The sequence below is a fragment of the Triticum urartu genome, chromosome 1A (genome assembly GCF_056163025.1).
Source record: "Triticum urartu cultivar PI428250 chromosome 1A, HENAU_Tu73, whole genome shotgun sequence".
NCBI classification, from domain to species: Eukaryota; Viridiplantae; Streptophyta; class Magnoliopsida; order Poales; family Poaceae; genus Triticum; species Triticum urartu.
In genome coordinates, this window is record NC_141873.1 from 445,630,408 (window position 1) to 445,647,808 (window position 17,401).

The 17,401-nt window shown below is 45.2% G+C and overlaps 1 protein-coding gene across 1 annotated transcript; it reads right to left on the minus strand.

The window, feature by feature from the left end:
* Positions 1–1,049: 1,049 nt before the first annotated feature.
* LOC147991633 (uncharacterized) lies at positions 1,050–10,499 on the minus strand. Its single transcript, XM_087538749.1, has 3 exons — positions 10,438–10,499; positions 1,702–1,759; positions 1,050–1,466 (listed from the first exon to the last, which is right to left on the minus strand). Exons 1-3 carry the CDS (start codon positions 10,497–10,499, stop codon positions 1,050–1,052), a joined length of 537 nt encoding a protein of 178 aa, XP_087394875.1.
* Between the last annotated feature and the right edge of the window lie 6,902 nt (positions 10,500–17,401).

Genomic DNA, 17,401 nt, shown 5'->3' on the forward strand with positions numbered 1-17,401 from the left:
CCTTTCCTTCTCCCTCCCCACTTCCTTCCCCCTCCTAGTAGGAGTCCTACTCCTACTAGGAGGAGGACTCCTCCTTGGCGCGCCTATAGGGCCGGCCGGCCTCCTCCCCTTGCTCCTTTATATACGGGGGCAGGGGGCACCCCTAGACACACAAGTTGATCCACGTGATCGTTTTCTTAGCCGTGTGCGGTGCCCCCTTCCACCATAATCCTCGATAATATTGTAGCGTTGCTTAGGCGAAGCCCTGCGACGGTAGAACATCAAGATCGTTACCACGCCGTCGTGCTGACGGAACTCTTCCTTGACACTTTGCTGGATCAGAGTCCGGGGATCGTCATCGAGCTGAACGTGTGCTAAAACTCGGAGGTGCCGTAGTTTCGGTGCTTGATCTGTCGGGCCATGAAGACGTACGACTACATCAACCGTGTTGTGCTAACGCTTCCGCTGTCAGTCTACAAGGGTACGTAGATCACACTCTTCCCTCTCGTTGCTATGCATCACCATGATCTTGCGTGTGCGTAGGATTTTTTTGAAATTACTACGTTCCCCAACAGAAAGTTCATAAGCTGAGTCGCACCTTGATCTTCCAGGATTTCAACTTGTTCTCCAGGTGTTTCGAAACCATGGGTTTGGGCTACGCCATCACCATCATCGTCGATAATCATATTGTGCAGAATAACACAACATGTCATCAGTTGCCACAAAGTTTAAAATTCCCACATCATTGCAGCGCTCCGCACAATTCCCCAATGAGGCTGAAGCACACCAAATGCCCTCTCCACATCCTTCCTAGTTGCTTCATGCATTGTTGCAAAAATGGCTATGTTTATTGCCATGTGGTTCGAATATGGTCTTCACAAAGGAGGAACACCAAGGATAGATACCATCGGCAAGATAGTATCCAATGTTGTACTCTCGAGCGTTACGGTGTAGTTGCACGGCGGTGATTCCCCATTGGAACCCATTGCAAAGCCTCCTGAACACCGGAGATTGTTGAAGCACGTTCATGTCGTTGTGAGAACCCCACATTCCAAAGAAAGCATGCCAAATCATAAGTCATGTGATGCCACCACTTCTAGTATGATGGTGGCCTCTCTGGTGTGACCTTGATACATTCCCTGCAAACCTTTGGGGCAGTTCTTCCATTGCCAATGCATGCAATCAATTGATCTGAGCATTCCTCGAAACCCCCTTGCCTCTCGAATAGCCAAGAACTTCTCCGTGTCCTGCGCAATTGGTTCTCTGAGATACTCATGTCCAAACACCTCCACCACGGCGCAGACAAACTTGACAATAGTCTTAAAGCACATGCTCTCCCCCATCCTGGCCATCTCACCAACGGCATCTACAACAGTACCAAGTGCAAGCATCCTCAGAGCAGCCGTGCACTTCTGCTTGGCCGAGAAAGAGAGTTGGCCGCAACAATCCCTTGTGAGCTTGAAGTAGTCATCTCGTGCCTCCACTCCCTCCACAATGCACAAAAACAATGGTTTCCGCATGCGAAAACGGCAAGAAACCATGGATCATCTAGGAAAGTAGATTTGGGAGCAAATTAGTCCTTGTGCAGACACCTCATGTTCTTCATCAAGAGGGCTGATCGGGAGTCCGTTCCGGGCTCTGAAGAGGGGGATTCGACTTCGTCGTCATCATCAACCTTCCTCCATTAGCAATTTCATGACGCTCACCTGTGGAATGGATTACCTGGGTAGATCGATGAGGCCGAGCAGCAGGAAGGAGCGTCACCGGCGAGGAGGCGGCACTGCAAGTGAGCAACGAAGGTTTGAACTTGTAAAGGAAGGCAAAAATAGGGGAAATGTGGCTTTTGGTCGAGAGGAGGGGGAATTAGATATTTCCATGGATGCCAAAAAAATTCGCCCAATGCAGCAAAAAACTAATGCGCAAAGTGTCATCAGACACGGTCCCTTATTCAGCAATGTGTACGATATCTGAACACAAACGATTAATATAGCTTACCCCGTGTGTGATGAGTTTGAACGTGCAAATTTTGATCCGAATTTCCCTGGTTACAGTGGTCATCCACGTCATTGCATAATTTGGGTACACAAAAGAGCCTACAACACAACCAAACTACTTAATCGAGCAAGTTTAACAATTAAACAGAACTAGCTGACCTAAACATTACTCTAACAAAATACCGATGCTCTAAACAAAGACTACTACTCTGTGTGATGCTACTTCTTGCTTGTGTTGGTTTTCCCTTAAAGAGGAAAAGGTGGTGCAGCAAAGTAGAGATAAGTATTTGTTGGGGAACGTAGTAATTTCAAAAAAAAATCCTACGCACACGCAAGATCATGGTGATGCATAGCAATGAGAGGGGAGAGTGTCGTCCACGTACCCTCGTAGACTGTTAAGCGGAAGCGTTATGACAACGCGGTTGATGTAGTCGTACGTCTTCACGATCGACCGATCCTCAGTACTGAACATACGACACCTCCGCGTTCAGCACACGTTCAGCTCGGTGATGTCCCGCGAACTCACGATCCAATAGAGCTCGAGGGAGAGTTTCGTCAGCACGACGGCGTGGTGACGATGTTGATGAAGCTACCGTCGCAGGGCTTTGCCTAAGCACCGCTACGATATGACCGAGGTGGATTATGGTGGAGGGGGCACCGCACACGGCTGGGAGAGATCAATGATCAACTTGTGTGTCTAGAGGTGCCCCCTGTCCCCGTATATAAAGGAGTAAGGGGGGAGAGGCGGACGGCCAAGGAGGGCGCGCCAAGGGGGGAGTCCTACTCCCACCGGGAGTAGGACTCCTCCTTTCCTAGTAGGAGTAGGAGAGGGGGAAGGAAAGGGAGAAGAGGAGAAGGAAAGAGGGGGACGGCCCCCCTTGCCCTAAACCAATTCGGTTTGGGCCTTGGGGGCGCGCCTCACACTCCCCTTGCTGCCTTCTATTTCCACTAAGGCCCATGTACGCCCATTAAGCCCCCCCCCGGGGGGGGGGGGTCCGGAAACCCCCGGTACTCCGGTTTTTATCTGGTAACCCCCGAAACCCTTCCGGTGTCCGAATATAACCTTCCAATATATCAATCTTTATGTCTCGACCATTTCGAGACTCCTCGTCATGTCCGTGATCACATCCGGGACTCCGAACTACCTTCAGTACATCAAAACATATAGACTCATAATACCGATCGTCACAGAACTTTAAGCGTGAGGACCCTACGGGTTTGAGAACTATGTAGACATGACTGAGACACGTCTCCGGTCAATAACCAATAGCAGAACCTGGATGTTCATATTGGCTCCTACATATTCTACGAAGATCTTTATCGGTCAAACCGCATAACAACATAAGTTCTTCCCTTTGTCATCGGTATGTTACTTGCCCGAGATTCGATCGTCGGTATCTCAATACCTAGCTCAATATCGTTACCGGCAAGTCTCTTTACTCGTTCTATAATGCATCATCCCGCAACTAGCTCATTAGTCACATTGCTTGCAAGGCTTATAGTGATGTGCATTACCGAGAGGGCCCGGAGATACCTCTCCGACAATCGAAGTGACAAATTCTAATATCGATCTATGCCAAATCAACAAGTACCATCGGAGACACCTATAGAGCACCTTTATAATCACCCAGTTATGTTGTGATGTTTGGTAGCACACAAAGTGTTCCGCCGGTAATCGGGAGTTGCATAACCTCATAGTCATAGGAACATGTATAAGTCATGAAGAAAGCAATAGCAGTAAACTTAAACGATCAAGTGCTAAGCTAACGGAATGGGTCAAGTCAATCACATCATTATCCTAATGATGTGATCCTGTTAATCAAATGACAACTCATGTCTATGGCTAGGAAACTCAACCATCTTTGATCAACGAGCTAGTCAAGTAGAGGCATACTAGTGACACAATGTTTGTCTATGTATTCACACATGTATTATGTTTCCGGTTAATACAATTCTAGCATGAATAATAAACATTTATCATGATATGAGGAAATAAATAATAACTTTATTATTGCCTCTAGGGCATATTTCCTTCAGTATTTCCCTCGGTTGAGAATCAAGGTATCAATCCAGTAGGAGGAACACACAAGTCACCAATGGTTGCATCTACACAAACAAACAAATACTTGCACCCAATGCGATAAAGGGGTTGTCAATCCCTTCACGGTTACTTGCAAGGATGAGATCTGAATAGATAGGTATAAAAGATAAGTAAAAGCGCAAAATAAAATAAACGTAAATAAATTGCAGCAAGGTATTTTTGGATTTTTGGTTTTGTAGATCTGAAAATAACATGGTAAAAGATAGACCCAGGGGCCATAGTTTTCACTAGAGGCTTCTCTCTTTAAAGAACGCATACGATGTGTAAACAAATTACTGTTGAGCAATTGATAGAAAAGCGCATAGTTATGACGATCTCTAAGGCAATGATTATGAATACATGCATCACGTCCGTGACAAGTAGACGGACTCCTGCCTGCATCTACTACTATTACTCTACACATCGACCGTTATCCAGCATGCATCTAGTGTATTAAGTTAACAAGAACAGATTAACGCCTTAAGCAAGATGACATGATGTAGAGGGTTAGATCCAATTAATGTGAAAAAAACCCACCTTTTTATCCTTAATGGCAATAATACAAATATGTGTCAATAAGCACCACAAGATTGAACCCATAACAAAGCACCTCTCCCATGGCAAGAAAAATCAATCTAGTTGGCCAAACCAAATCAATAGATCGGAGAGAAATACAAAGCTATCTTAATCATGCATAAAAGAGTTCAAAAAAGACTCAACTAATATTCACTAATCTGATCATAAATCCACAATTCATCGGATCTCTTGGATTTGAATCATATTGGGCGGAACATCCAGGATTTCTTGAGCTTGTGCAATCGATCTGGTCTAGACCAATGAAACCCTCCAATGCAAATGCGGCTACTCCGCTATGCAGGAAGCTCAAAGCTCTCATATATGAGTTGAAACGGTGGAGCAAAAGCATTTCCAAGCTCACTGTGGCCATTGATAATTCCAACCTGGCATTGGCTAACTTGGATGTTCTTGAAAACCTAAGAACTCTCACCATTCCAGAACACAATTTTAGGAAAATTCTGAAAAGGCATATCCTACGTCTTCTGAACTATCAACGACAATACTGCAAGAAGAGATGCATTGTAAGATGGGTTAAACTGGGTGATGAAGATCCTAATTTCCTTAAAGCTTTGGCCTCTGAAAGATACTGGCGAAACACAATTCAAACTCTCAAGCTCTCGGATGATACTGTTCTGGAAGACCATGCAAGTAAGGAAGCAATCATCTACGGAGCACTCAAAGAAAGACTAGGCAAATCTGGTGACTTCCAAATGAAATTTAATCTTCAAAACATCATCAAAAAGGTGGAATATTTGGACCAATTAACTGCCCCCTTCACCAAGGAGGAAGTTGATGTTGTCATACATGAAATGCCAGCTGACAGGGCACCTGGTCCGGATGGATTCTCTGGAGTATTTTTGAAAAAAATGCTGGCCTATCATCAAAGATGGCTTCTATGAACTTTGTAACCAAATCTTTTATGGTGGTATCAACCTTGAAAGCATCAATGAGGGTATATCACGCTCATACCCAAGGTTCGTTCCCCGGAGACAGTGTCAGATTTCCGACCCATCACATTACTCAACTGTTGCCTCAAGATTATCATTAAGCTCCTAGCCAACCGACTTGAAAAACTCATACTTAAAATTGTGCATGACAATCAATATGGTTTCATCAAAGGTAGATCAATCCAGGATTGCCTCGCTTGGGCGTTCGAATATATCCATCAATGCCAAGCTTCAAAGGAAAAAATGTTCTCCTAAAACTAGACTTCACCAAAACTTTTGACACGATTGAACACGATGCAATGATTAAAATCATGGAGCATATGGGCTTTAATGATAAATGGCTTAGTTGGATCAAGTGTATTTTCTCATCTGGCAAGTCTGCGGTGCTACTCAATGGTGTCTCGAGCAGACAATTCATGTGCAAATGTGGTGTTAGACAAGGAGATCCTTTATCTCCACTTACTTATATTCGTGCTAGCAGCTAATTTGCTTCAAGCTGCCATCAATGATGCTTTCAGGCAAGGAAAAATTCAGCTCCCATTCCAAAGGCAGAACCAGCAAGAATATCCAGTGATCCAATACGCCAATGACACAATCATAATACTCCCGGCCTGCCCCAACCAAGCTCAAACTATCAAGGATATTCTCGCAGATTATGCTATTTCCATCGGGCTAAAAATAAACTTCCACAAGTCTACACTAATCCCAATCAACTGTGATGAAATATGCTATAATGAGATATCTAATATCTTTGGCTGCAAAGTTGGAAGCATGCCATTCACTTACTTGGGATTACCCCTCGGGATTACCAAACCAACGGTTCAAGATTTGATGCCTCTTGTTTGCACGGTCAAAAGGAGGATGACCAACACGCTCTCGCTGGTGTCATATAGTGCCAAGCTCTCTCTCCTCAACACAGTGATTACGTCTCTGACAATTTTTGCCCTCTGCAAACTCAAATTTCCACCGAAGATTCTAGATCTCCTAGACAAAATACGAAGGAAATGCCTTTGGACAAAAATACTGAGCAAGGGGATAAATGCAATTCTCTAGCAGCTTGGAGTATGGTATGCCAACCAAAACTAAGTGGCGGTCTTGGCATAATAAACCTTAGGATCCAGAGTGACGCACTGCTCCTCAAGTACCTACATAAGTTCTACAACCGCCATGATTTTCCATGGGTCGGGCTAATCTGGTCTTCCTATTACAATAAAAAAATCCCACACGCGCCAGAGCCCTGTGGCTCCTTCTGATGGCGTGATGTATTGAAACTCACACCAATATACAGAGGGATCTCAAAAGCAAATGTTCACACCAGCGACACAGTGCTTATTGCTACCTCTTGAGCATGCGTTGGTTTTCCCTTGAAGAAGAAAGGGTGATGCAGCAAAGTAGCGTAAGTATTTCCCTCGGTTTTTGAGAACCAAGGTATCAATCCAGTAGGAGGCCACACGCAAGTCCCCTAGTACCTTCACAAACAAACAAGAACCTCGCAACCAACGCGATAAAGGGGTTGTCAATCCCTTCACGGTCACTTACGAGAGTGAGATCTGATAGAGATAATAAGATAAATATTTTTGGCATTTTTGTGTTAAAGATTGGAAAATAAAGATTGTAAAATAGATAGTAAACTAGAATTGAAGATTGTAAACTTATATGATAAAGTAGACCCGGGGGCCATAGGTTTCACTAGTGGCTTCTCTCAAGATAGCATGTATTACAATGGGTGAACAAATTACTGCCGAGCAATTGATATAAAAGCGCATAGTTATGATGATATCTAAGGCAATGATCATGAATATAGGCATCACATCCGTGACAAGTAGACCGAAACGATTCTGCATCGATCTACTACTATTACTCCACACATCGACCGCTATCCAGCATGCATCTAGAGTATTAAGTTCATAAGAACGGAGTAACGCTTTAGGCAAGATGACATGATGTAGAGGGATAAACTCAAGCAATGTGATATAAACCCCATCTTTTTATCCTCGATGGCAACAATACAATACGTGTCATTTCCCTTTCTGTCACTGGGATCGAGCACCGCAAGATTGAACCCAAAGCTAAGCACTTCTCCCATTGCAAGAAAGATCAATCTAGTAGGCCAAACTAAACCGATAATTCAGAGAGAGTTGCAAAGATATCAAATCATGCATATAATAATTCAGAGAAGAATCGAATAATATTCATAGATAATCAAGTTCATAAACCCACAATTCGTCGAATCTTAGCAAACACACCGCAAAAAGAGTTACATCGAATAGATCTCCAAGAAGATCGAGGAGAACTTTATATTGAGATCCAAAGAGAGAGAAGAATCCATCTAGCTAATAACTATGGACCTGAAGGTCTGTGGTAAATTACTCACACATCATCTGAGAGGCTATGGTGTTGATGTAGAAGCCCTCCGTGATCGAATCCCCTCCGGCAGATCGCCGGAAAAGGCCCCAAGATGGGATCTCACGGGTATAGAAGGTTGCGGAGGTGGAAAAGGTGTTTCGTGGCTCTCCCTGAAGGTTTCAGGGTATAAGAGTATATATAGGCAAAAGAAGTAGGTCGGTGGAGCTGCGAGGGGCCCACGAGGGTGGGGGGCGGGCCTGGCCCCTCTAGGCGCACCCTCCTACCTCGTGGCCGCCTCGCTGCTTCCTTGACGTCCACTCCAAGTCTCCTGGATCACGTTTGTTCCAACAAAAGATCCTCGCGAAGGTTTCATTCCGTTTGGATTCCGTTTGATATTCCTTTTCTGCGAAACTCTGACATAGGCAAAAAAATTGCAATTTGCACTGGGCTTTTGGTTAATAGGTTAGTCCCAAAAATAATATAAAAAGGTATAATAAAGTCGATTAAACATCCAAAACAGATAATATAATAGCATGGAACAATAAAAATTATAGATACGTTGGAGACGTATCAAGCATCCCCAAGCTTAATTCCTGCTTGTCCTCGAGTAGGTAAATGATAAAAACAGAATTTTTGATGTGAATGCTCCCTAATAATATTTTCAATGTAATTCTCTTTATTGTGGCATGAATGTTCAGATCCAAAAGATTCAAGATAAAAGTTTAATATTGACATAAAAATAGTAATACTTCAAGCATGATAACCAAGCAATTATGTCTTATCAAAATAACATAGCCAAAGGAAGCTTATCCGTACAAAATCATATAGTTTGGCCATGCTTCATTGTCGTCACACAAAATGCTCCCCTCATGCATAACCCCGATGACAAGCCGAGCAATTGGTTCATACTTTTTAACGCGCTTCAGCCTTTTCAACCCTTACGCAATACATGAGCGCAAGCGATGGATATAGCACTATAGGTGGAATAGTATATGATGATGGGGGTTATGTGAGAAGACAAAAAAAGGAGAAAGTCTCACATTGACGCGGATAATCAACGGGCTATGGAGATGCCCATCAATTCATGTCAATGCGAGGAGTAGGGATTGCCATGCAACAGATGCACTAAGAGCTATAAGTGTATGAAAGCTCAAACTGGAAATTAAGTGGGTGTGCATCCAACTTGCTTGCTCATGAAGACCTCGGGCATTTGAGTAAGCCCATCATCGGAATATACAAGCTAAGTTATATAATGAAAATTCCCACTAGTATATGAAAGTGATAACTCAAGAGACTCTCTATATGAAGAACATGGTGCTACTCTGAAGCACAAGTGTGGTAAAAGGATAGTAACATTGTCCCTTCTCTCTTTTTCTCTCATTTTTTTGTTTGGGCTTCCCTCTTTTTTTATTTGGGCTTCTTTGGCCTTTTTTTATTTTTTATTTGAATTTCCTCACATGGGACAATGCTCTAGTAATGATGATCATCACACTTTTATTTACTCATAACTCAATGTTACAACTCGATACTAGAACAAAAATATGACTCTATGTGAATGCCTCCAGCGGTGTACCGGGATATGCGATGAATCAAGAGTGACATGTATGAAAGAATTATGAAAGTGGCTTTGCCACAAATACGATGTCAACTACATGATCATGCAAAGCAATATGACAATGATGGAGCGTGTCATAATAAACGGAACAGTGGAAAGTTGCATGGCAATATATCTCAGAATGGCTATGGAAATGCCATAATAGGTAGGTATGGTGGCTTTTTTGAGGAAGATATAAGGAGGCTTATGTGTGATAGAGCGTATCGTATCACGGGGTTTGGATGCACCGGCGAAGTTTGCACCAACTCTTAAGGTGAGAAAGGGCAATGCACGGTACCGAAGAGGCTAGCAAATTGCGGAAAGATAAGAGTGTGTATGATCCATGGACTCACATTAGTCATAATGTAATGCCCGGGTAATTAAGCTACAGTAATTCCACGCAAATGGTGCCACGTCACCACGGTTACTGTTGCTAATCTATCGTTAGTTCAAAACTGATTCAAATTCGAATTTAAAATAAAGTTAAATAATGAAAGTTTTCAAAAATTAAAACAAAAATGTTCGGGCAGTGCCAAAATTGGCATAGGTAATTATAGTAAAGAAAACACAAATTTATAAAATACTTAAATGCCCTAAGTTGAATTAAAACAGTAAAAGAAAATAAATAAAAGAAAAAGAATAAAAATAGAAAAACCAAAGACCAAAAAAATAGAGGAGAAAGCCCCCCTCAACTGGGCCGACTGGCCCAGCTGGCCACCGCACCCCCCTTGGGCCTCAACCCACCAGGCCGCCAGGCCGGCCCACCCCCACTTCCCTTATTCCCCCGTGGACCCCAAAACCCTAACCCATCGTCCACCACTCCCCCCCATGTTTCGCCTCCTCCTCCCCGATCTAGATCGGGATCGGGGGAACGACCCGCCGCTCGGATCGACCGCGCCCACCGCCCCCTGTGGACCTCACCGGATTGCCTCCTCATCCCCGCTGGTCTTCCTCCCCGTCACCCGGTCGTCGCCGTCGACCATCCCGAGCCCCTCTACCCTGACCCTATGGCCCTAGTGAGCCTCGCCCCTCTTCCCTTTGCCTCCCTGTGGCACGCCGAATCGCCGCGCCCGAGCTCGCGCACACTCCGCCACGGCCTCCTCCCCGTGCGCGCCCACCGTGGCCGCGCCTCGCACACGCCCCGCCCCGTGCACGCCCACCGTGGCCGCGCCTCACACGCGTCTCGCCCCATGCGCGTCCACCATGGCCGCCTCCCCCGCTCTGCGCGCGGCCTCACTGGCCTCCACCCCTCCACGCCCGCAGCTCGCCGTCCGCGCCCTCCTACGTGCCCACTTCGCCCGGCCTCACCCGCTCTCGCCGCGCCACCGCCCTGCTTCCTCGCGCTGCCCACGCGCCCGCGCTTGGCCACGCCCGGCCGAGCCGGCCCCTGTCTGCTGCTCTCTGCCGCAGCTCGTCACCGGCGCCCGCGCCTCCCCGCTCGCGCCAGCCCCGGTGCCGCGCCCGCCCGCCGCGGCCTATCACCCTCGCTGCCCCGGATGGCGCTGCTCTTCACTGCAGCGGCTGTCGGCGCCCGCCGCGCCTGCGGTGGCCCCTGCGGCCCCGCCTCTCCGTCGGCCGCCCCGGCCACCACCGCACCTGGTCGTCGCCGGCCACGGCCTTGCCCGTGCCCCGTTCGGGCTACACCCGATACCCGCACGCCCGCAAAGGCCCCTGAGCCACTGACTAGGGGGCCCCACCCCCAGAACGAAAATGATAAAAAAGAATTAAAAAATAAATAAATAACAATAAAATTAATTAATTAATTAAATTAATTAATTCTGTTTAAATTAACTAATTAAGATTAATTAACCTAATAACTAGTTAACCTAATTAACTACTGTTAATTAGCTAAATGGGTCACTCACAGGTGGGACCCACCTATCAGGTTGACCAAGTCAACTGCTGACGTCATGATGACGTCAGCAAACACTATTCTGGATAATGTTGGTTTAAATAATTAAATAAATCCTAAAAATGATTAAATGATTTAAAATTAATAAAAAATAAACCGTAGCTCGGATGGAAAAACTTTACACATGAAAGTTGCTCGGAACGACAAGACGAATCCGGATACGCAGCCCGTTCGTCCGCCACGCATCCCTAGCATAGCGAACACGCAACTTTCCCCCTCCGGTTCATTTGTCCGAAACGCGAAACACCGGGGATATTTTCCCGGATGTTTCCCCCCTTCACCGGTACCACCTCATACCACGTTAGGCACCCCTAGCACCGATACTTGTCATGTCATGCATCGCTATGCATCTGTTTGCTTGATATTTATTGTTTCTTCCCCCTCTTCTCTCGCTAGACACCGAGACCGCCGCCGCTGCTACCCAATACGATTACGGTGTTGACGACCCCTCTCTTGCCAGAGCAACCAGGCAAGCCCCCCCCCCTTGATCACCAGATATCGCCTACTCTTCTCTATACTGCTTGCATTAGAGTAGTGTAGCATGTTACTGCTTTCCGTTAATCCTATTATGATGCATAGCCTGTCATTGTTGCTACAGTTGTTGATACCTTACCTGCAATCCTAAATGCTTAGTATAGGATGCTAGTTTATCATCAGTGGCCCTACATTCTTGCCAGTCTGCCATGCTATACTATCGGGCCGTGATCACTCGGGAGGTGATCACGGGTATATACTTATACCTAATATATGATACTTGTGGTGACTAAAGACGGGTCGGCTCGAAGAGTACCCGCGAGTGATTCACGGATTGGGTCCGAAAGGACATTTGTCCCGACGGCCCTCTGAGTGGATCTTTGTGGCGGAACGATAGGGTAGGTTGAGACCACCTAGGAGAGAGGTGGGCCTAGCCCTGGTTGGCGTCCATGGTTATTTCAAAATAACACGCTTAACGAGTTCTGGGTTGTAAGTGCATCTAGTGCCACCCCTAGTTGGTTTTGGAGTATTGACGACAAACCTAGTTGAGGGACTAATGTGTTTGTGAGAATTGCAGGATAACACAGGTAGAAGTCCCTCATTGATTCAGTTTTACTACCAGAGATGACCCCTAAAAATGTATGAAGACATTGAAGTTAAAGGTGGTATATGAAGCTATTCACATTGAAGACTATGACAAGAGAAGACACTATATGAAGCCTATGGAGCTCGAAGACTTAGATCTTTCGTAGTTCTTTTTCTTTTGTGTTGAGTCATAGGAACCACCTTACTGTTAAGTGGGGTCCAAGAGAACCAGTCAGAATGACTGAAGTGATGCCTAAACCAAAAACCTATGTCTTCAGTGAAGACTGTGAGAGCGAATCTTGTCCAGAGTCGGACAAGTCAGCTTTGCTTGTAGCCCAAGTAAAGTTGCCGTGTGAGTTTGAAATCTGACCGTTGGAACACGTGTCAGTTCCTTAGTGACCCAGGGTCATTTCGGACAAATCAGGTCGGGTTGCCAAGTGGCTATAAATAGCCCACCCCCTACAACCATAAATGGTTGGCTGCTCAGATTGAAAGTGCGGCTTTTGTCGTTTGAGAGCAACCCACCTCGAAGCCTTTGAGAGAGAATTCCTTGCGAGGATAAAGCCCTAACCACCAGAGCCAGAGAGAATTGGGCATCACTTAAGTCTTCTTGTCTGTGTGATCTGAAGACTTATTACACTTGAGGACTGTGCATCCTCCAGCCGGTTAGGCGTCGCGTTCTGAGCATCCAAGAGACATTGTGGATTGCCAGTGAACGAAGTCTGTGAAGGTTTGGGAGTCCACCTTGAAGATTTACCAGAGTGATTGGGCAAGGTCTATGTGACTTTAGCTCAAGGAGAATACGGTGAGGACTGGGTGTCCTAAGGTTTAAATACCTAGCCGCTCCAACCAGACGTATAGTTGTCACAGCAACTGGAACTGGTCCAACAAATCATTGTCTTCAATGAGTCACTGGTCTCATCTTCACTTCACTTTACTTACTGTTACTCCTTGTGAAGTCATTGTATGTTTGCACTACCATTTGTCTTCACTGAGTGACTGCATGTTCTATTTGGCTTCACCATATCTTCCTACCTGATCCTTACTACCTAGCTGCTATTAGTCTTTGTGCTTTCACTTCATTGAATACTTGACTATGGTTTGCCTAGTGTAGTCTACCTTCCGCTGCATGGTAATAGGTTTAATTTTATCGTTTATCTTCAAAACTTCTATGTTCTGAAGACTTTCATAAAAATCGCCTATTCACCCCCCTCTAGTCAATATAACGCACTTTCAATTGGTATCAGAGCAAGGTGCTCCCTTGTTCTGTGTGATTCGGTTTAACCACCTGGAGTTTTAGCTATGTCGACTGCAGGGATAATTAAAGTCTCCGCTACGTGCCCCGTCTTCGATGGAACTGAATATCCCTACTGGAAGAATAAGATGCGCATGCATCTTCAAGCCATTGACGTAGACCTATGGTATGTCGTCGAGAACGGCGTTCCCAAGGCTAGAGAAGGTGTCACTACTGCTGATGTCAAGAAATTCGTTCAACTGGACTCTACTGCCAAGAATATCATCTATGGTCATCTGACCAAAGGACAGTATGGCCGTGTGAGTGCTTTGAAGACATCCAAGCTGGTCTGGGACTGGCTCTCCAAGGTCAATGAAGGCATCTCAACCCAGAGAGATCAGAGAATCAGTGTCCTTCGCAACCTCTTCAACCGCTTCAAGTGAAATGACAATGAGAATGTCCAAAACACATTTGACCGACTCACTGACATCACAAATGAGCTTCAAGCCCTCGGCGCCACTGAGATTACCAAACACGAAGTCGTCAAGACGCTGCTGTGATCACTTGATAGTTCGTTTGACATCCTGGCCCTGATGATTCAAGAACGTCATGATTTCAAGACACTCGATCCGTCTGACATACTTGAGAGGCTCAACACACATGAGTTTCAGCTTTCGGAGAAAAGAGATATCTACGGTCCAAACTATGGGCGAACTCGTGCCTTGAAGGCAAAAGCTGTCTCCTCATCTGAAGAAGAATCTGACAGCAGTTCTGATGATCCTGAAGACATTGGAAGGGAACTTGCTATGCTTGTCAAGAAGTTCCAAAAATTCACCAAGAAGAAAGGCTTCAGAAAGTCTTCCCGATCAAGTTCAAGGAATGATGAAGCTCCTGCTCATGACTACAAGAAGAAAACATGTCACAAGTGCAAGAAACTTGGCCACTTCATCTCTGAGTGTCCACAGTGGGACAATGAGAACAAAAAGAAGAAGAAGAGTAAGGAATATGACTCTGACGACAAGAAGAAGAAGAAGAAATACTCACAGTCTTCTTCCAAGTCTTCCTCAAAGTCTTCATCACATAAGAAGAGCTCATCTGGCAAGGCATGTGCATTTGTTGGCAAGGAAATGGATTCAGAGGAGGAGTCTGCTTCTGAGGAGGCGGAGGTGGAGTCTGAGGAGGAATCCGACTCAGGCGTCGCAAGTCTGGCTACAGCATACGTTGCCAAGTCCATCTTCAACACTGAAGACAATGACTTCATCACTGACACCGATGCAAATGACAAGGACTACTCCACTTCTACCTATTGCTTCATGGCACGCGGTGCCAAGGTAAACACATGCACTACTCACTATCAAACATCTAGTGACGATGACTCTTATTGTGGTTCAAAACCTAGCTACAAAACACTTGCTAAAATTGCAACTGAACAACACAAAGCTATGGAACATATTCAAAAACTGCTAGACAGAAGCGATGATCTGTTAGGTGCTGAAATGACTCGATCTGAATCCTTAATTGAAGACATAAAAAATCTTCACGTTAAGTATCAGGAACTTGAAAGTCGTCATGAAACTCTCTCAACAACTCATGAAAAGCTTTCCTATGATTATCTTCAAAGGAAGCAAGATCTTGAGAAATTGAGAGCGGTTCATGAAGATCTTCAAACGAAAAACGAGTCACTTCGTGCCAAACAGATCAATCCCGCTCAGGAAGGATTGAACCACCATGTCTTAAATGCATTGAGCGTGATAATGCTATTTCTGTTGCTGAATGTTCTACTGCTACTGCTGTTGCAATATCTTCAACTGTTGATGTGGTAACTAACCCCTCTGCTGAGGATACCACCGCTATTGCTGATGAGAATGCTAGGTTGAAGACATTGCTTGAAACAGGGATGTACAAAAGTCTTAAAGGGCATCAGACGCTATGTGATGTCCTGAAAAAGCAGATTCTGAACCGAAACCCTAGGAAAGAGGGTGTAGGGTTCGTAAGGAAAATGAATGCAGATGGCTCTTACTGGAAACCTGAGCAGTACCCCAAAACCATGTGGGTTGCTGCAAAGGAACCTTCAGCAGATCCATCCAATCTATCTGACTTCACTTGTGCTAACCCCGTTATCATTGATGAATCCTTTGATGCAAACTATATACTGTTTAAGAATTAGAATGGTGAAGTATTTGCCAGGTACATTGGTACTAACTGCAGGAATGGACCGCCTATGAAGAAGATCTGGGTTCCAAAAAGGTGTCTGGAGAGTCTTCCCGTGAATGTCATCATGACACCTCACGTGAAGCAGACAAACCTCAGACCAAAGGCTTCATACGGTCCAAAGGCTTCATATAGACAGAGGACTCACCTGAGTCGCACTAACGCAAATGTTTTGCAGGGAAACCATACTCAGGCATATGAATATGAGAGCGGTTCATCAAACCGCCATGTTCATAAGACCAAGAACTATTCTGCTTATTCTTATGAGTACTATTGTCCGCCTGCAAGACTGATTGCTAGGGCTTCAAAGCCAAAATTCTCAGATGCTGCACTTAGACTTATTGCTTCTAAGCCACCCTTGAAGATGTGGGTGGCTAAGAAAGCTTAACTCTCTTTTGCAGGGAAAGGTCTCCAGCAGAAAACCAAAATCGTCTGACGCTATTGCTGGGGACCTTAAACATCTTGTAGGGCGCAAGATCAAATGCCCAAATGGTCTTACTATGTACTTCGTACCTGAATCGCTTGCTACTCTCCCTATTAGTCCTAACCTAGATCTAAGCTTTCATAACCCACTGGTTCGTCAAATGTTTTTGCTTCACAATGCTCTTGGTGAAGCCTATCCCCCTAACTGCACTATAGGGTACGACATCAGCGTCTTCAGAATGGATTATTGACAGTGGGTGTACAAATCACATGACTGGCAAAAGAAGTCTTCTTATGGACTCAACCTTACGTCCATCCGACAAGAGCCACATCACATTTGCTGACACTGGTAAAAGTAAGGTATTGGGTCTAGGTAGAGTTGCAATCTCAAGGGAACACCACATGGATAAAGTCATGCTTGTTGAATCCCTTGGCTTCAACTTAATGTCTGTCTCAATGCTTTGCGATTTGAACATGATCGTAATGTTTGGAAAATATCGTTGCCTTGTACTAATGGAATCTGACAAGTCTCTAGTGTTTGAAGGGTATCGAAAAGATGATTTGTACGTGGTAGATTTCTCAGCAGGGCCACAACTTGCAGTATGTTTTCTAGCAAAGGCTTCAGAATGCTGGCTCTGGCATCGGAGGCTTGGACATGCTGGCATGAGGAACCTACACACCCTTGCAAAGAAGAAGCATGTCATAGACATCGAGGGCGTCAAGTTCAAGAAAGACCACTTATGCGGTGCCTGTGAAGCAGGGAAGATGACGAGGGCCAAACATCCCTCGAAGACAATCATGACCACTACTCGACCCTTCGAACTGCTTCACATGGATCTTTTCGGTCCCACTCATTACTCAACTCTAACTACTACTGCTTGCCTCTATGGCTTCGTTATTGTTGATGATTATTCTAGATATACTTGGGTGCACATAATCCGTTATAAGACTGAAGTGCAGGATGTATTCAGACGCTTCGCCAATCGAGCTATGAACAATTTTGGCGCCAAGATAAAGCACATCAGAAGTGATAATGGCACTAAATT

Excerpts from the sequence above, each read along its gene's own strand:
- LOC147991633 (XM_087538749.1), bottom strand. The coding sequence starts at position 10,499 with ATGGTCGACGGCGACGACCGGGTGACGGGGAGGAAGACCAGCGGGGAT. Across the intron at positions 1,760-10,437 it reads GGGGATGAGGAGGCAATCCG|TGCCGCCTCCTCGCCGGTGA; the intron begins GTGAGGTCCACA and ends GCTCACTTGCAG. Across the intron at positions 1,467-1,701 it reads GGCCTCATCGATCTACCCAG|GGAGTGGAGGCACGAGATGA; the intron begins GTAATCCATTCC and ends TGCATTGTGGAG.